Source organism: Giraffa tippelskirchi, chromosome 1 (assembly GCF_054371585.1).
Source record: "Giraffa tippelskirchi isolate mGirTip1 chromosome 1, T2T-mGirTip1v1.2.pri, whole genome shotgun sequence".
Classification (NCBI taxonomy): domain Eukaryota; kingdom Metazoa; phylum Chordata; class Mammalia; order Artiodactyla; family Giraffidae; genus Giraffa; species Giraffa tippelskirchi.
Window position 1 is genome coordinate 104,414,828 of NC_137275.1, and position 21,315 is coordinate 104,436,142.

The following is a 21,315-nucleotide window of genomic DNA, read 5'->3' on the forward strand; positions in this document are numbered from 1 at the left end:
TCAATGTTCAGAAAACTAAGATCCTGGCATCTAGTCCCATCACTTCATGGGAAATAGATGGGGAAACAGTGGAAACAGTGTCAGACTTGATTTTTGGGGGCTCCAAAATCACTGCTGATGGTGATTGCAGCCATGAAATTAAAAGATGCTTACTCCTTGGAAGGAAGGTTATTGCCAACCTAGATAGCATATTTAAAAGCAGAGACATTACTTTGCCAACAAAAGTCCATCTAGTCAAGGCTATGGATTTTCCAGTGGTCATGTATGGATGTGAGAGTTGGATGGTGAGGAAAGCGGAGCGCCGCAGAATTGATGCTTTTGAACTGTGGTGTTGGAGAAGACTCTTGAGAGTCCCTTGGACTGCAAGGAGATCCAATCAATCCATCCTAAAGGAGATCAGTCCTGGGTGTTCATTGGAAAGACTGATGTTGCAGCTGAAACTCCAATACTTTGGCCACCTCATGTGAAGAGTTGACTCATTGGAAAAGACCCTAATGCTGGGTAGGATTGGGGGCAGGGGGAGAAGGGGACGACAGAGGATGAGATGGTTGGATGGCATAACCGACTCGATGGACATGGGTTTGGGTAGACTCCTGGAGTTGGTGATGGACAGAGAGGCCTGGCGTGCTGCAGTTCATGGGGTCGCAAAGAGTCAGACACGACTGAGCGACTGAACTGAACTGAACTGAATGCCTCCGTGACAATCTTCACAATGTGGCCAGTGGTCAGATCATTGTTTTGATGTTTTCACGTCATGACAGGAGGAGTTCTGTGAAGTGAGATGAATATAGAAATCCAACTCTAACAGACTTCATATTCTTTTTTACTTTATTGAGTTTCATTTCCCTCTTGCATACAATGGAGTGAAACTCGATCAACTAATACCTGTCCCTACGATAAGAGAGTTAAAGTTTGAAAAGAACCTGTCAAAATGTATGTCTCACGTTGGCTTTCAACACTAGTGAACTCACTTCAGTCTCTTAATGCCTAAAATTTTCACCAAATGAAAATTTCATGTTAAAACAAAATATCCTTATACACCAGATCCAGACATTCTATCTCATTAACTTTTTAGGAGAAATGTAACTATGCCTGATATATATATATTTATATATATATTTATATATATATTAATGAATCAAAAGAAGTCACATGGTAGTTGCTCCTCAGAAGAGATTATTGGGAATGAGAGAAAAGAAATCTCTAAACTTACAACCTGCAATACTTCACCCACTGAGATTCCATACAGCCTACACATCCTTCTTCAGTTCTGATACCTTCCAAGTTTTCTGTTGGAAATTTATAGTTCATGCAGCATTAATTTTCTCATTCCTCCATTGAGCCTCTGATATAGCCCCCTAAAACACAATCATTGGTCTTATTTTCTGTCTTCAAATCTTCCCTTTGGTCTTAGAGTAGAAACAACATTTACTTAAGACTTTTCTATTCACTGCCCTTGGATTACTCTCATTTCCTCTTACCTTCTCATCAGAATAAACCATATATCATTTAGTCTTGATTTGTTGAAAGGTTTAATTCTCACCAGAAATTTCAAACGACAATTTTAATAGATTAAATGCTGATTCTATCATTTTCCAGGCCTAGACATTGTGAAAAAAATTGCTGTTTCCTATGAATTTGAGATAATTATGCACAATTTACTAAACACCATCGTCCCAGTACCATGTTCAAGCATTACTCTATGTTCAAATTATGGAATAAATAGCTCCACTTCATCATTGAGTCTAAGAAAGTGACATCTGTGATAAGTAACATGGGTTTCTGTGTTGTAGTCAGAGAAGCTTAGATTTACAGTTATTAATAATGTAGGATGACCTGGTATTTGCCATGTATATAGAGGAGCATTACCGGTATTCCCAGCTTTCTGAAGTTAACTTTAAGCATTTGGTTTTTATGAAGAACAACATCAATACTTGATTTTACCAATTAAAAAAAATGGGATTTTTGTTTTTACAAAAGCCAACACAAGACTCCACAATCATACAAATGTTGAGGAGGTTTTAAATATTTCTTTTTTTTATTGAAGCACAGTTAGTTTGCAATGTTGGGTAAGTTTCAAGTGCACAGCAAGGTGATTTATTTACAAATATATATATCTATATATATATGTATAATATATATATATATTCTTTTTTTCTTTTGTTTTAGATTAGTTTATTTTCTATTTTTTAACTTTACAATATTGTATTTGTTTTGCCATACATTGACATGAATCCACCATGGGTGTACATGTTTTCCCCTTCCAGAACCCCCCTTCCACCTCTCTCCCCATCCCATCCCTCCGGGTCATCCCGGTGCACCAGCCCCGAGCACCCTGTATCATGCATATATATATATATATATATATATTCTATTTGAGATTCTTTTCCATTTTAGATTACCATTACCATACTAATGTTTCTTTGTAAAAGTGAAGTAGTATAACTTGAACTTTCAAAAAATGAATAAACTTGTACTGCCGAAGTATATCATAAAATGTGAGACAAAGCTACAACACATTAACACCATCTTCACAAAAGAGGTAAATCATTAAGATCACAGATAATTTTCTTATCTACATGAAAACACATACCACAGACAAAGCATTTGAAAGAAACTGAGTTAGAAGCCCTAGGTTGAAAGTTTGTAAGGGAACTTCATTCTAGAGTTATAGGTCCTGGACATACTTTATGGGAGAAGCATGTGTGATGTGAGGCAAGCAAATCAGTAAAACTGTCTTGGCTTCAATTTGCTTCCCTGTAAATTAGGAACAAAGATAATGAAACTACCAGTTTTGTTTGAGGATAAATCAACTGAAGTGAGTGTGCCTGGTAGATAATAAAGGGTTCACATAATGTACTTATATGAATCAGATCTACAGAGCAACAGCTTTGGAAATTGACCATATGCTTTTCAGTTGATACTTGAAAGAGATGTGTACTCTTGTTTCAAATGGTTCCTCAAGTCTTGGTATAAAAAATGAAAATGTTTTCTTTATATTCAATAAAAAATGTGATCCATAGTGATATTTAAGAAAAAGAGAGCAAATTAAGAGTAATTTCAAAATTTGTGCTCTATCTTCTCTATTAAAAAGAGAATCAGAGATAGATTGTAAAATATTCTTTCCTCCTTTTGTCAGTGACACTCATTTTGCTTTTGATAAATCCATAGTACAGGGAAAAATTAGCTATTATTCCCTCATTCAACTCCCTCTTCACTATGTATTTACCCAATATTTCTATCCAATGTTTGCTTTACCATAGGGTAAGTAAAAATGGAAAAAAAAATGAGATTAAAATCCTATGGAAAAGCCAATTTCATCAAAGTAACATATATGAGAAATCTGAAAAAGCAGCAGTAAGACTCTGGAGAAAAACTTCTTACTCTACAATTATCAAACTGTGGATTTAATGTTCTTTTCATTGCCTATTCTGAACCTATGAATACTGAAACCTTGGCAGTGTACATTAAAATATCAGTATGCCTACAATAATGCCTAGCCAAAATTAAAAAAAAAACAAACAAACCGACAAGTATTAGTTCCTGGATCTCTCTCTCTCTCTTTTTAAATGATCTACAAAATTTCTTACTTTTATTTCACACTTTACAACAGGTATAGCCCTCTGAATGCATATAAACAATCGCTTTCTTGGCACCATGAACAGCCTAAGTCACTCTCCTCTTCAACAAACTCCTCATGACATTTTTCACCTCTGTGTTTCTCACTGTGTAAATGATAGGATTTCACATGGGAGTGAGGATTGCAAAGAACATAGCCACGAATTTGTCCACAGGGTAGGTGACCACAGGACGCATATAGGTGAATATACAGGGACCAAAAAAGGCACCACTACTGTGAAATGGGAGCCACGTGTAGAGAGGGCTTTGTGTCATGCTTCAGAGCCATGGGATTTCAGAGAGTGCAGGATAACTGTGTAGGAGATGAAGAGCATGATAAAAAAAAAACTAAACACATTTCTGCAGTGTTACCTGCCACCATGATGCCAAGCTTGTAGGTGTCACTGCAGGCGAGTTCCAGCAGTGAGAAGAAATTACACATGAAGTGATCAATGATGTCAGGACCACAGAAGGTCGAGTTGACGAAGAAAATAATCTGCACGGTGGCATGTAGGACCCCCTCAATCCAGGCCACCACCACCAGGAGCTGGCAGAGCCCCTGTCGCATGATGGTCGTGTAGCTCAGAGGCTTGCAGATGGCCACGTAGCGGTCATAGGACATGGAAATGAGAAGGATGATCTCTGAACCTCCCACTGTGTGTTCCAGAAAGATCTGAATCAGGCAGCCACTCCAGGAGATGGTTCTCCTCTGGTACAGCAGGTCAGTGATCAGTTTGGAGGTGGTGACAGAGGTGAAGATGCCATCTAAGAAGGACAAGTGAGTGAGAAAGAAGTACATGGGAACAGAAAGCGTGGGGCTGAGAGAGATGGTGATGACAATGAGCAGGTTGGCCAACACAGTAAACAGGAAAATGAGCAAAAAGACAATGAAGAGAATTTTCTGCAAGTGTGGATTCTGTGTGAGTCCCAAGAGAACAAATTCAGTCACGTTATTGGGAGGTGTGAGGACATCCATTTAGGAAGTAATACCTTCCTACGTCCTGAATTATCTACAAATAAGTAAAAAAAAAAAAAAAACACACACAAAAAAACCCCCAAAAAACGATACTGATTAACCATGAAAGAAATTTGATCTGAATTTCTTACAACAAAGGAAGAATGATTATTTTACTATGAACCATCTCCTTGTCACTTTTGTCTCAGTTCTTGTTTCAAGCCTTTTTAAAATTTTTCCAAGATGATTTCCATTTCTACAGACCCCTAGCACCTGTCACCTGTTAAACACCTTTAGAGCAATGTCTGGTGTGTAATTTATTGAGAAATCAGTGTTCTGTCTACGTAAGAGCTGGATTCTTCTCTTAGTTCAGCTCAAAGTGATTCTGCAAAGTCATCTCAGTGCCTCATGAGCCCTTCGCTCTGTCCATCAGCTTACAAACTATAATTTTCAGATGTATCTTGTAAGTTGAGAATTGCTACACACAGGTAGGAGTTATTTTCTATTCCATGTGAATTTACATTTGAACCCTCAGCTCTAACTGTGGAAAGAAATATAACATCGACAAGTATCTATCACAAGCATTGAATATAAGGAAATATGTATTGCACTGATGACACACTACAATTGGAACCATCCAGAACACTAAAGTTTTTCAGCTCTGTTTCCACTCTTAGCATGGGTGCCTGCATACTAAGTCACTTCAGTCGTGTCTAACTCTTTGTGACTGTATGGACTATAGCTTGCCAGGCTCCTCTGTCCATGGGATTCTCCAGACAAGAATACTAGAGTGAGTTGACATGCCCTTCTCCAGGAGATCTTCCCAACCCAGGGACTGAACCCACATCTCTTATGTGTCCTGAATTGGCAGGCGGGTTCTTTATCACTAGCACCACTTGGGGCTCTTACCATAGAATCTGCCACTATGGCTTCAGTGCCTGAAACCTATTAGGTGATGAGCAAATGTTTGATAAATTTCCATTCACCATGTGCAAATAGGGCTTCCTTGGTGGCTCAGCTGGTAAAGAATCTGCATGAAATGCAGAAGAACTGGGTTCAATCCCTGGGTCAGGAGGATCCCCTAGAGGAGAAAATGGCAACCCCTCTAGCATTCTTGCCTGGAGAATTCCATGGACAGAAGAGCGTGGCAGTCTATAGTCATGGGATTGCAAAGAGTGGGACACGACTGATAGACTAACATGGATAGGTAAATCATGACTGCGTCCCCTGACCATAAACCTAGAAGGATTTCAAGTGCTCTTTTTTTTTTTTCCTGCTGAAGAGTGAAAAAGTTGGCTTAAAGCTCAACATTCAGAAAGCTAAGATCATGGCATCCGGTTCCATCACTTCATGGCAAATAGATGGGGAAACAGTGGAAACAGTGGCTGACTTTATTTTGGGGGGCTCCAAAATCACTGCAGATTGTGACTGAAGCCATGAAATTAAAAGATGCTTACGCCTTGGAAGGAAAGTTATGACCAACCTAGACAGTATATTAAAAAGCAGAGACATTACTTTGCCAACAAAGGTCCATCTAGTCAAGGCTATGTTTTTTCCAGTAGTCATATATGGATGTGAGAACTGGACTACAAAGAAAGCTGAGTGCCGAAGAATTGATGCTTTTGACCTGTGGTGTTGGAGAAGACTCTTGAGAGTCCCTTGGACTGCAAGGAGATCCAACCAGTCCATCCTGAAGGAAATCAGTCCTGGGTGTTCATTGGAACGACTGATGCTGAAGCTGAAGCTCCAATACTTTGGCCACCTGATGTGAAGAGCTGACTCATTTGAAAAGACCCTGATGATGGGAAAAATTGAGGACAGGAGTAGAAGGGGACGACAGAGGATGAGTTGGTTGGACGGCATCACCGACTCAATGGACATGAGTTTGGGGAAACTCCGGGAGTTGGTGATGGACAAGGAGGCCCTGTGTGCCGCAGTTCATGAGGTTGCAAAAAGTCAGACACGATTGAGCAACTGAACTGAACTGAACTGATGAGAAACAGAAATAAACATTTGAAAGGAAGGTGAACTCCTAAAATTTAGTTTCTGATACACTGTATCATGTTAATATGAATATTTTTAATTGCCTATAGGAAATAGTATTTTCTGGATTAATTTATTTTTAAGATAGTGTGTTCATTATTTGATACTTCTATTTTTTCAAAATTCTATTATGATATGATTTAATATAGTCATTTTCAGTACATTTACAGCTTTTATAGACTTGGGTATAGAAGCTCTTGCATGGGTGTTCAGTACACAAGGATCTTTCAAGCAAAGGAAATCCTTATTTTCAAAGTTCTAAAAAAAATAATATGGAATAATAAGTATGGAAGAGAAAGAAATAATAGATTGCTAGGTAAGATAGATAAAGAACTACACATATATCGTTGTATACAGAGACTAACACAAACATATAAAGTATTTACTTAAGAAGTGGAAAAAAAAAGTGAAAGTGAAAGTTGCTCAGTGATGTCCGACTCTTTGCGACCCCATGGACTATACAGTTCATTGAATTCGCTAGGCCAGAATACTGGAGTGGGTAGCCTTTCCCTTTTCCAGGGAATCTTCCCAACCCTGGGATTGAACCCAGGTCTCCTGCATTGCAGGTGGATTCTTTACCATCTGAGCCACAAGGGAAGCCCAAGAATACTGGAGTGGGTAACATATCTCTTCTCCAGCGGACCTTCCTGACCCAGGAATCCAACCGTGGTCTCCTGCATTCCAGGCAGATTCTTTACCAACTGAGATATCAGGGAGTACCTATTATAAGCTCACACGTTCAATAAATATTTCTTGGACCAAAACTGTGTATATAAACATATATTTTTCCACACAATGTCACGAGGTGTTTCCCTGCTAATTACACTTACTATCTGACATTTCAGTACCAAATAGCAGCAGTTCATACATCCATGATATGCATAACCTTCTCACTCCTTTATGTTTCTGCTATATGATTCCTATGCCTCCTCCCATCTTACTATAGGATCAGTCATCCATCCTTCCTGGTTACAGGCTACTGGATGACTAATGGGATGGGAAACTTGCCAGAAATTTTGCAAAGAAAAGACAAGAGAAAACATAAATGTAATGAAATATATTCTGTGAAAAATATATTGTTTTCCAAAAACAAGTGGATGAATATCTTCATGTTTTAGTTCTCCAAGATGAAGATTTTATACCTGAGTGGAAACAAAGTGCAATGGCCTCATTTTATTTCCTTATTCTAAAGTGAGACCCCACAACAGAGCAAAAAAAGTTGTCAAGAAGTAAGAGTTAGATCTTATTAATAAGGTTTAGAAATAATGATGAAGAAATAAATTTTTCACTTTTAATTTGTTCAACAATACTCTTTCTAGGAAGACACGCTAATGGAAAATATTTTTTAACAGAGAAAAATTGTTATTTACAGTTATATTCTACACAATTTTTCAGAGCTATGGGAAACTTGAGAATGAAATAGAATGTTCAACAGTGGAGAAATGGATAATTAAAACATAATGTGTCTCTTTGAGTAATATGTAGTTTTTAAAAGATGTTTTTAAAACTTGTGCAGTGTCATTGAAACATATGTGAGTTGTAACATAAATGGAGAAAAATTTTGATGCAAATTTGAATTGCATAATTATTCTAATTTAATGCTAACTTTATTATTATTCTAATGTAAATATGTCATAAGAAATAAGGACTCAAAATATTTTTACTTATAAATTGATAGTATTATTTGAGTCTATCTTTCTTGATGTTTTGTAAGCTGAAAAAGCAATTTAAATGTCATATCATTGTGGATGAGTGGTGATTATATGATTTTAAGGTTAATTTAAACCTGAGAGTCTCTAATTATGAGATTTCTTGTGGGGGGGGAGGGAAACTTACCTATGAACTTGCCTGACATAGGTTCATGGCCAGGGCCCCAAGCAGTTGTTAGTACACCAAGAAAGAAGCAAAATAGTAAGATTTCAAAATTCCAACTAGCTCAACTACAATAAGTAGCTTTGTTGACTTAAAAATGGTGCCTTTGGATAGCCTTAAAAGTACTACCACATGTCCTGTATACAGGTGAATTATATAAAGTTTCTCAGCTACGACTAACAGGACCTCAGAGGTATTGCATCATCATTAGTAGATCTTGCCAATAACCCAATTATTTCATATAAGTTAACTGAACAGTAGAGAACTTGTATGTCTCTTATCTTTAATTTTTCACTTCTACATAAAGTCTCTATGTAGACAAAACACTAAGACTAGAGAAAATAAAAAGTTGACCACTTGTGAAATTTGGTATTGGAAAACAGTTGAGTTTATTATGAAGCCTTAATATTTAATATTATATAAAATAAGCATTCAGGTAGAAAATCATCTGATTTTTAATTTTTATTATAATAATTTGTATTGATTGATCTACGCTTATGCAAATCATAATTTTTAAATATTGTTTTCAGACGTACACTAATTGATAATTATGAATCCTATTGTACTACTGGAACTTCACACCAGGTGAAGTTTTCACACCAGTACTTCTCAAAATAGTTGTTTTTTTGACAATTCTGGAATTAGATTAACAAGATATTAATGAAAATAGTTCCCTTATTCAATTATATTTAAAGATGATTAAAGCATCTATTTCACTCATTTAAATTTAATTTATAAATCCATATGGTATAGAGAAATAAGCAATGATATTTACAATTCATAGCAAAGAAATATAAGACAAAGAATAAGAATGCCATTTGCCAAGGGGAATTTAGAAACCAGAGCACTAAATCCTGGATCAGAATCCTTATATTAAATTATTGTTAAGTAAGCAAGAAAGAAAAACACCAATACAGTATACTAATGCATATATATGGAATTTGAAAGATGGTAACGATAACCCTATATGCGAGACAGAATAAGAGACACAGATGCATAGAACAGTCTTATGGACTCTGAGGGAGAAGGTGAGGGTGGGACGTTCTGGGACAATAGTTTTGAAACATGTATGTTATCATATGTGAAACAGAACACCACTCCAGGTTCGATGCATGAGACAAATGCTCAGGGCTGGTGCAATGGGATGACCCAGAGGGATGGGATGGGGAGGGAGGTGGGAGGGGGGTTTAGGATGGGGAACATATGTAAACCCATGGCTGATTCATGTCAATGTATGGCAAAAACCACTACAATATTGTAAAGTAATTAGCCCCCAACTAAAATAAATAAATTTATTAAAAAAAAATAAAGAAAAAAAAAATTATTGTTTTATAACTAAAGCAGAATGAAATGTTTGATATCACCAACTGTAAGCCCATTACAAACATCCATGAACAGAAACATCGATGTATGAAATTATTTTGTAAATATATTTAAATCAATTAAACTCAGAAATATTCTTATGTAGAAAAATACTTACAATTTTCAAATATAATTGCATTAATAAGAAGAAAATAATTTGTACATAATTCTCATTGGCTCCAGAGAATGTGTCACTGTGAGCAACATGTGTTATGAAAAAAAAGAGTTTAATAAAACTGAAACCCCATGACCAAACCTAGTTTGAAAGGACACTCCAATATTATAGTGCTATAATAATATTTGTGATAGCAGATGTAAAAGCCTGAATGCAGATTTTAAACTATCTAAAGAACTCTGTGTGATAAGGATTTTGCTGAAGTGTCATCATTAAAATATCTTGAACTTGTCTTTCAACTCGGGTATGAAAAGCAGAGTCAGATCAGAGAATTAGCATGTATGGGCAAAATCATCACTCCTACAGCTCATAAAAGTTTGAAATCCGTTCAGAATGATCCATTGAGTGGTCATCCAGCCTCTACTTAAATAGCTATGGTTCTGGTTAGAGAGATTGCTTTAGAACCCCTACACCTGTCTAGTCTAGCTCCTCAAACCCTAGAGTAGCATAAAAAGGAGAGAGTGTAGTTAGCTCTAAATCAGTGAAGGTTTTTGTGTAAAGAATTATTCAAAAGTGGATTCCTGGAGTTATACCAGGAAATCCTACTGCTATTATGCTCAGTTCCACAATCATGTTTGTCTCTTTGCAACCCCATGGACTGTAGCCCAGCAGGTTCCTCTGTCTTTGGGATTCTCCAGGCAAGAATACTGGAGCGAGTTGCCATTTCCTGCTCCAGGGGATCTTCTCAACTCAGCGATCAAAACTGTATCTCCCACATTGACAGGCAGATTCTTTACACTGAGCCACCTGGGTAGCCCATTTTGAAGAACAGTTGATCAATAATATTGTGATAGTTCCAGGTGTACAGCAAAGTGATTCAATTATACATATACATGTATCTATTATTTTTTCAGATTCTTTATCAATTTAGGTTGTTACCTTACAGTGACCAGTGTTCCCTTTGCTGTACAGTAGGTCTTGGTTGGTTATTTGTGTGGAAGTGTTGACTGAAGCTTATTTAGTGCTCTGCCTGAGAACTATGCTATTGTAAAAAAGATATGCAATACTTCTTTTGACTCAACTGAAAAGAAACAGTTTGAAACTATAAAAAGATTTGCTGTTGTTTTTATTCAGTCACTAACTAGTATCTGACTCTTTGTGACCCCATGGACTGCAGCAAGCCAGGCCTTCCTGTCCTTCACTATCTCCTGGAGTTTGCTCAAACTCACTGAGTCAGTGATGCTGTCTAACCACCTCATCCTCCTCTGCCCCTTTCTCCCCTTGGCTTCAATCTTTCCCAGTGTCAGGGTCTTTTCCAATGAGTTGGCTTTTCACACCAGGTGGCCAAAGTATTGGAGCTTCGACCCCATTCACAAGCAGTCAGTTAGTTTAAAGACTTACTGAGTATGGTCCTGCCCAACAGAGCAATATCCAGTTTCCCCACAGCCAGTCCCTCCCATAAGGAAGCCTGAATAATCCTCTTATGATCATCCATCCAAGGTCAGACAGAAGAAATAAAAACTGTAATTTCACAGCCTCCAGAACAAAAACCACAATCACAGAAAGTTAACCAAAATGATCATATGGATCACAGCCTTGTGCAACTCAGTGAAGCTATGAGCCATGCCATGCAGGGCTACCAAAGATGGACAGGTCATGGTGGAGAGTTCTGACAAAACGTGGTCCACTGGAGAAGGGATAGCAAAGAACTTCAGTATTCTTGCTTGAGAACCCCGTGAACAGTATTAAAAGAGTTGTAGTTGCTCAGTCACTAAGTCATGTCCGACTCTGTGACACCATGGATTGCAGTATGTAGGGCTTCCCTGACCTTCACTGTCTCCTGGAGTTTGATCAAACGCATCTCCATTGAGCTGACCATGCCATCCAACCATCTTATTCTCTGTCACACCCTTTTCTTCCTACCCTTAATCTTCCCCAGCATCAAGGTCTTTTCCAATGAACTGACTCTTCACATCAAGTGGCAAAAGTACTGGAGCTTCAGCTGCAGCATCAGTGCTTCCAATGAATATTCAGGGTTGATTTCTTTTAGCATTGACTTGTTTGTTCTCCTTGCTGTCCAAGGGGAACTTGAGAGTGTTATCCAGCACCGAAAACTGAAAGCATCAATTCTTTCATGCTCAGCCTTCTTTATGGCCCACCTGGCTCAGATAGTAAAGAATCTGCCTGAAATTCGGGAGACACGGGTTCAATCCATGGGCCAGGAAGATCCCCTGGAGAAGACAATGACTACCCACTCTAATATTCCCAAGGACAAAGGAGCCGGGTGGACTACACTCCATGGGGTTGCAAAGACTGGGACATGACTGAGTGAATAACACTTACTTTCTTATTAATAATGTAGAATGACTTTACAAAAACATTGTGGGTGTCCCCCACTTTCTGAAAGTTTACCTTAGCCACCTGACATTTATGAATACAAACACTGGTAATTGTTTCACTTATGAAAAAAATAAATCGAAAAGGGACTTTGTTTTCCCCCCAAAAAGAAATCTATCTTACTAAGATTCGTTAGTTTTTTAAACATTTTTTTAAATTTTCTTTTATTGAAAATTAGTTAATTTGCAATGCAGTGTTAGTGTTCAGATGCACAGCAAAGTGATTTGATTATATGTGTGTGTGTGTGTGTGTGTGTGTGTGTGTGTGTGTATGCATATATTCTACTGTGGCTCATGAGGAGATCATGAACTCCTTATTGCCAAATTCAGACTTAAAGTGAAGAAAGTAGGGAAAACCACTAGATCATTCAGGTATGACCTAAATCAAATCTCTTATGATTACACAGTGGAAATGAGAAATAGATTTAAGGGACTAGATCTGATATACAGAATGCCTGATGAACTATGGATGAAAGCTCGTGACATTATACAGGAAACAGGGATCAAGACCATCCCCAAGAAAAAGAAATGCAAAAAAAGCAAAATGGCTGTCTGAGGAGGCCTTACAAATAGCTATGAAAAGAAGAGAAGCAACAAACAAAAGAGAAAAGGAAAGATATACCCATTTGAATGCAGAGCTCCAAAGAATAGCAAAGAGAGATAAGAAAACCATCCTCAGAGATCAGTGCAAAGAAATAGAGGAAAATAATATAATGGGAAAGACTAGAGATCTATTCAAAAAATTAGAGATACCAAGGGAACATTTCATGCAAAGATGGGATCAATATAGTACAGAAATAGTATGGATCTAACAGAAACAGAAGATATTAAGAAGAGGTGGCAAGAACACACAGCGTTCAGTTCAGTTCAGTCACTCAGCCATGTCTGACTCTTTGCGACCCCATGAAACACAGCACGCCAGGCCTCCCGGTCCATCACCAACTCCCGGAGTCTATCCAAACCCATGTCCATCGAGTCTGTGATGCCATCCAACCATCTCATCCTCTATCGTCCCCTTCTCCTCCTGCCGCCAATCCTTCCTTCCCAGCTAATGAGAAAATTTAAAGCAGAGATGGGGCATTTTAAAGTGCCTCAAATCAGGTACATATACTTGATGAAGTAGTCCATACCAATTGGAATTAAGAGCCAATAGCAATTTAAATTAAAAAAAAAGATGAAGAGCAAAGTCACATTCAGAGATAGCCTCTAAACTCATGAAAATTAAAACTGATCAAACCTATGTAATTATCAATTCAGATTAAATATATTTTATGACAAACATAGCTTGAAATCCTTAGATATCAAACAGATGGCACGTTCCATTTGTAAGGCTTCATAAGTCACGTGCTGCCAAAATAGAGATTGTGTATGTTTCACACCTAGAAAAGACATAGCATATAGCTGATTTACAAGGAAAAATAGTCTACAAGTTTCCATAAATGAAGAAAGTATCATGTTATGACTTTGATCTAGATTGTATATGGTAGATAACAAAAACAAACAAAAAGGGCCAGTGTAACAAAATATGAAGGAATATTTAAAGGATGTTAAAGCCATTTGACAATGAATTTATACAGTACCTGAGAAATAAAAAAAAATGGCATATGGGAAAAAAAAAACCATTAATTCTTCTAGATTCATTGAAGCTGCTGAAATGGAAATAGACTTCTGATTGAATATCCCTTTCTGATTAAAAGGGAGGTGGTTTAAAGGCCAAGCAGTTTAATTAAAAATGGTACTAGATTGAAAGTCAAGAGAGCTGGCTATAATCACAGCTCAGTCTTAAAATACATGACCTGAAGAAAGGTACTTTCTCTAGGTCTTGGTTTACTCAAGAGAAAATGAAGAAAATAATATCTACACTAAAGGTCTGCAATGAAGATTGAATCAGGTAGAATATGTTGAAGTTGCTAGCCGAGGACAGTTTCTGAAAAGTGTTTCAAAAATTCCCTTTCCTTGTCCTTGGTGGTTTAGTGCTATGCACAATGGGGTGTAATACAATTAATTTTTAAAGGTATTATATATTGGACAGGCTGAGTTGGCGAGTATGCTATGACCTCCCAACAGCACTGGGAAAACGGAGATGGTGGGAGGATTGTAAATTTGACTGTTGAGGAGCAGTGGTAACCAGTTGCTAATGCTAATTGTAGAAAGGTTGTGATGAATGCAGACTTCATTCAGGTGAATGTTTATACATAAGGGAGTCTCATCAAGTGAACTGGGCAGGGTAGACAGGGATTCCAAGCAATAATCAAGGTCACGACTATTAAGAGTATGGTTCCGGGTAATCAGTGTATTCAGAAGAGAAATGAGCCAGTGGTTGAGAAACTGGTGAAAATACTGTGCAGGATTGTGAGAGTTGGGCAGACCGTCACCAGAGGGTTTCTTTACCAGAAGGACAGAGGCATGTCAAACTCAAATTTAGAATTATTGAGGGAATACCCTGGCAGTTCAGTGGTTAAAACTCCATGCTTCCAACGCAGGGGGTACAAGTTTGATCCCTGGTCAGGGAGCTAAGATCCTACATGCTGAGTGGCTGCCAAAAAAAAATAATAATAATAATAATAATAAATTTAGAATTATTGGAATGAAGCATTTGTGTATTTGTAATTTTGATAGATTTTGCCAGTTTTACCTCCTTAGATATTTCATGTATTCACACATCTATCCACAATGTATGAAACTACCTCTATGCCCTAGATTTACAAATCAAAACAATGTGTTCTTAAACTTTATTTTCACTGATGTGATAGTGAAAACTCATATGTTTTCGTAGGCTTTATATCTGACTAAAGGTGTAATAGGTTGGATCTTAGTTTCTCCTACTTCTAACATTTTATTGGAACATACCTAAAAATTGTTGACAAATAATAAGTTCAGGGTCACTTTGGAAGAACAAGTGTACAAGAAAAGAAAGTGTGGAAACCTGTTTTAAAAACCCATTTACACAATTTCTTTGTGGTGGACCTTTGGTAATTTATTTAGTTTCTGTGAGCTTTAGTTTTCTCTTCTGTAAATAGAATTACTGAATTGTGAAATTTACTGAAAATCTTATGAAGCACCTGCCATTTAGTATGCATATAAGACTTCATTTAGAAACAATTTAAACTCTTTATTTAGTACTAAATTATGATTGGGTAAATATGTATGTTTCATGCTTAAGTGATTTTTATCCCATTTGTATGTTCTTTAGGAGTTTAGACACCCAAATGCATTAATATAGAACAGGTTATGTCCTGTACATTCTAGGTAAGCAATGTGATGTGTATTTACTGAAAATGCATAGTTCAGTAAGTAAGTTAGAATGCTGTATCCTGTCAGTAACTTTGGTTTCTTTAGGGTTTCATAACAAGTCCCAATTCCAACTTCTTTCAGAATAACTTTGTCTAAAGGTTTTGGAAATGCTGTGTGGAAATAGAATTTCTAGCGCTGAGTTGTGTGTCCTGTGTGTCATGTGCTAAGTTTTGTCCAACTGTTTGCGGCTGCATGGAGTGCTGAGTTTTACATGATCTCAATCCTTCCTCCTCAAATCTAGTGTGTTGTTTTATTTAAGATTGATGAAACATATCTCATTCCTGTCATCTATTATTCCCATCATGTAAGATAATTGAAATTTCACTTTTGTTTTTCCTCCTCTATCTTGGGAAAATTGTACATTTCTAACTTGCTGGGAGCTTTAGCCTAATCCTTGAGGTCAAGGTAGAGAAAAATATCAGTACATTCCAATTTAATCTTATGCCTGGTCTTCTGCGAAGTCTACTTAATCTCCTTGTACCCATTGAGTCTGTTTTTAGTCTCTTTCACTACACTTCATAGTACTTACCACAATTGGTAATTCTATATTTATGTATGTGTTAACTTCTGAAAGATTTGCCTTCTTACAACTAGAATACAAGTCCCATGTATTTGGAGAACATTCGCTTTATTAACCATTATGCACCAATTCTAAAAACTTGACTCAGCCTATAGTAGTTATTAAAACATATTTATTGAATAAATAAGTACATTCCCATACTGTCAAATACCTTTAAATCTATCTTAGGAATAGATTACTTATCATATTATGAATGATTTAGTTAAAGCCCTTCTACATGTTCCTCTGTTTTTCTCTGTAAAATGCCGTCTTTATAAAACAGCAAATTTTACTGCTTCTCTAGGCTGATATGATCCTCAGAGTTTCATTTTTCCGTTTTAGATAATTTCCACATTAATTAGAAAGCAATGAAACAAAATATTATTATTGTTAGTCTCTAAAGCATGATACCGGAGAAGGCAATGGCACCCCACTCCAGTACTCTTGCCTGGAAAATCCCATGGAGGGAGGAGCCTGGTAGGCTAAGGTCCATGGGGTCGCTAAGAGTTGGACGACTGAGCGACTTCACTTTCACTTTTCCCTTTCATGCACTGGAGAAGGAAACGGCAACCCACTCCAGTATTCTTGCCTGGAGAATCCCAGGGACGGCGGAGCGTGGTGGGCTGCCGTCTATAGGGTCACACAGAGTCGGACACGACTGAAGTGACTTAGCAGCAAAGCATGATACTATAATGCATTTGTTCCTCCACTAAAGCTATTGGTAAAATAAAAGGCAGTGTTTCAGTTTCATAGGTTTCTCTAACTGCCTGGTGAATGCAGTCATTATTTTGGGGGGTACTTTCTGACATATACATGGAGAGTAGAGTATAAGAGCCTGTCTTTAAAAACTCACTGTCCAATAGGATACAAAAATCTTAAGGGGTGTGACAACTGCCCCAAAAGACCAACAGAAAATCCTGAATTCAGTAAAGCTAAATTTATTTGACATATTGCAATAAGGGAAAATAAACTATAACTGTCACACTCTTGGTAACATCTCTGAAGGGGAAAACTGGGGAGGTGGGGAATATTTGCATGATTTTAGAATTTTAAAGAGTAATTTTCAGGTGAATCTTGCAAGAAGGGAAACTAGCTGGGACCGGGCAGAGTTCATGACATAACTGATTTGGATTGGCATGTACAGAGAAGTGAGGGTTTTGAAGTAAGGTATGACAAGTAAGCTTAGTCTCCATAAGTAAGCTGCTCTCATTTGCTCAGTCTTATCTTCCAGAAGTGAGTATTCCCTGGAGCAAAAACCCGATTTTACTTTGCTTGTTCTCAGTATTGTTTAACATAGTCAGAGGAAGTATGCTCAGTCTCTGTGTTGTTTAACACAGGAAGAGAAAATTATTTTGGTATCAGGTTTCAGTCCTTCGTTTTTGTGATTTGTCAGCTTTGGCTGAAGAAGACTATTATCATCTGATCACATGATAAATTTACATATGCATCACTGTTTGAGCTAGCCAACTCATTGGAAAAGACCTTGATGCTGGGAAAGATTGAGTACAGGAGGAGTAGGAGGCCACAGAGGATGAGACAGTTGAATGGCATCACCGATTCAATGGACATGAGTTTGAGTAAACTGGGAGATAGTGAAGAACAGGGAAGCCTGGCATACTATACTGCGGTCCTTTAGGTCACAAAGAGTCGGACACGATTTAGCGGCTGAACAACAGCAACACCGTTTGATGTTATGGTTGCATATAAAGTTTCTGATAATAATCACTGCAGCTGTTTAAGATTTTCTTCTCTATGCGGGGGAGATAATTTATTATATAAATATTGTTTGATGGAATTGCAGCCATGAAACAACATTTAAGACTGAAGATTACACAATTGAGCACTACAACACAGATATATACTAATATGAATTATTATCATCAGAACTATGGTTCACTTCTAAGCCAGAAATAGTCCTCATTTTTGAGAACAGATCAAATCCCACACCCACATTATCTCAAATTATATATGGGTATTTCTTGTATTTGTCCAGTTTTGGCATCAGGGTAAATTGAAATAATAGAATGAGTTGAGAAGTATTCTATCCTCTTCTATTTTTTAGAAGACTTTTTAAGGAATTGGTCATGTTTTCATTAACTGTTTGACCATAAAATTCTTTGGAATTCAGCCTCAAAGCAATCTGTACACTACATTTTTTTTTTTAATTGTTCATCAACTCACAAATCTACAAGTGTATCTGAAAAGTTTACCCATAAAACTCTACCTTTCTGTAGCTTCATCATGTACTATGGATATTATCTTAGCACTTTATGGAGCAGTGTCACATACAAAACAGATGCCCTCTTCTTTTTCCTGAATGTAAAGTATTGTTAATTTGTTAACATTGAACTCATGGTGAGCAGCACTGCAAGTCATGCTTGAATGAAGCTTATCTAACACACGTTTTTTCCTAAAAAGCACATCACAGCCTTCTTGTGCCTGTAGACAGCACTTCATTACACTTGAGGCCATTTAAAATAGCAAAATCACCAACAAAAAGCATAAAAACATGAAAAACTTGACACTAAATATGTGTCAGAAAAGAAACTTGTTACGTGTGAGAGCTGACGTGACAGGGCAATGTGTTGCCTGATTTGACCTCAGCTTAGAACATGTATTGGGTGATTCAGATGATTCATTACTTTATATAAGTTTGTAAATGACTGTGAACTTGCCCTGAGTATCCATTTGGGGGGTTACAAACACATTTTGCAAGTAGTCAGATTTACAAATGCAGAATCCATGAGTCATGAGAAGCAATTGTACATTAGTATGCTCAATAGTGTCCTACATTTCTCCAAGGCTCTTTTCATTGTTCCTCATTCTTACTTTTTTTCTGCTCTCAGATTCTATGATTTCTATCCAACTGTCTTCGTGTTTACTGGTTTATTCTTCTCCTAACTCCCATTTCCTGTTGACCCCTGAAGCAAAATTTTTGTTTGGTTATTGGGCTTTTTAAACTCCAGAATTTCCTTTTGGTTCAATTTATAATTTCTATTTTTCATTGATCTTTTATAATACGTGAGACATTATCATCATATCTTCCTTTAATTCTGTAAGTATGACTTCCTTTAGTTCTTTGAATGTATTTGTAATAGCTACTTTAAAGTTTCTGTCCTCAAAGTACAACATTTGGACTCTCTAAAATGCAGTTTCTTTTGCCTGTTCTTTTAAATCCTAAAAATATGCTTTCTTATTTATTTGCCTTTCTCATGGTTATTTTTTTGGTTCCAAACTGGATATTTGATAATATATTATAGCAGCTCTGATACTAACACCCTATTTCTAAGACTATCATTGTTTGCTAGTCTACTTGTTTGTTTGCATTTATTTTCTAGTTAGTTGCTTGCTTTAGTTGAGTGAAATTAGTTTTTCCCCAAATGTGCAACCCTTGATGTTGCGCTCAGAGAGTTCAGGCTTGAGTATGACTCCTCCTACCCCACTGGGTTAAAATGATTTTATCTCTGTCCTCTTTGACTATCTCTTTCTGTGAACTCCTTTTTAAGGTACTGCTTTAGTTGCAGATGAAATATCATCTGCATTGGTATCGGATGCTGCAGTTAGCCTATGCTAATTTCTAGCTGATTGCTCTATTGTTTTGACAACGCCCTGGTAAATAAATTACTCTGAAGTCTGATCTGATTCTGCTTGAACAGAAACAATCTGATTCCAGTTTCTAGGAGTTGTCTTTGAGGCCACACTTTAAGGCTTCCTCCACCCCCAGGAGGGCTCTTCTTTGCTGCTTCTTTCCTTAGTTATTTCTACTAACCTTCTAGCTGTTCTGTCTTTTCTCTTATTGCTGTTACAGAGCTATAAGCCCCCAACTAATTTACTCATCACCAAAATGACCACTGTTGATTCCAGTGTCCTTAGGCTTGAACTTCCCCACACTCCGTTCCATATAAGATGAGTCCTCTTAAGGAGATGTATGGAGTGCTTTGTTCTTTTAGCCTTCCTCTTCTTCCCAGGCAGAATGTATCTGCTACTGCTTCAGAGTTTAAGGTGAGGACAGCACCCTATTTCTCTTGCAGAGACACTCATGTTCTATGAGCAGAGTTCTAGGCAAGGATACTCTGTGTCTTCTTGGCTTTCTTCTCCTAACATGGAACCTTAGCTATACTCGTGAACTAAGACAAGGATGCTTAAGGTCCAGTATTCTCAGCCTGTCATGCCTGATATAGAACTTTGGTCCTATGACAAGGCCTAGGTAGAGGAAGAGGGCCTCTAACTTCTCTGTCATTTTTGCCTGAAATAGAGCTTTTGGCACATGAAGCTGGGAGAGGAAAGGGTGAGAAACAGGTCATCTGCTCCTCTTTGACAGATACCATAACCCTAGGCTTGGACTGTCATGAAAGACTTATTCCATCTTCTTAACTTCACATGCCTGTCACTTTACCTGGGGAGGGAAGGGGGCAAGTCATAGTTCAAATGGCACTGACTCTATTCTTCTAAAAGTTAGTAGATTTTCTTGAATAAGTGTTTCTCCATTTATTATATGACCTTAGGATGACTTCCAGAGATCTTTAAATTGTTTTCCATACTTCGATCATTAGTTTTTTGTTAGGAAGAGGATCCACAGAGTTCCTCACATCACTATTCTAGAAGTGCTTCTGACTTGACTTTTCTGGGATGTTTCACTGTTTATAACATCTGTATATCTAAATACTTTTCCCATCTCTGATAACTTCTCAAAAAATTGTATTGTGACAGAATATACATCATCCTTTATAACCTATTGTGGTCACTTCATGTTGGGAGTTCTAATTGTAAACTGAGACATGAAAGCCTTTTCTGCTTCCTTATTTCCATCCTTAATTGAGGTTTCAGCCACAGTATTGTCAAGGAGTAACTGTGGGCATAGGAAGAGAATAGAGACTTTTTATTTCTAGTCCTATTTTCTAGTCTTCTCCTAGCTCATTGCTTGAGTATTGGAAATGTTTCTATCTATCTTTTGGGTCTTTGATAGGAAGTCAACTCTTATGTCATCTGCCTGTATCCTCCACACTATGTTTGTTTGGTATTAAAATAAAAGCTATGTGTTAAATCTACAAGCTCTGTATCTTAAATTTTAAATCATTTTACAATGCCTTTCTCTTTCAAA

At 37.3% G+C, this 21,315-nt stretch overlaps 2 protein-coding genes across 20 annotated transcripts in view; one reads left to right on the top strand and one right to left on the bottom strand.

Moving 5' to 3' along the window:
* LOC145505423 (uncharacterized) overlaps window positions 1-21,315 on the top strand; it is a 122,080-nt gene that overhangs the window by 19,157 nt on the left and 81,608 nt on the right. The window lies entirely within an intron of this gene.
* The window catches only part of LOC145504830 (neurotrypsin-like), a 74,946-nt gene continuing 56,377 nt past the window's right edge, over window positions 2,747-21,315 (bottom strand). The window contains 1 exon segment of the mRNA XM_081486163.1: window positions 2,747-4,383. Within this exon segment, the coding sequence (XP_081342289.1) occupies window positions 3,914-4,383 (470 nt within the window). The 3' untranslated portion in view covers window positions 2,747-3,913.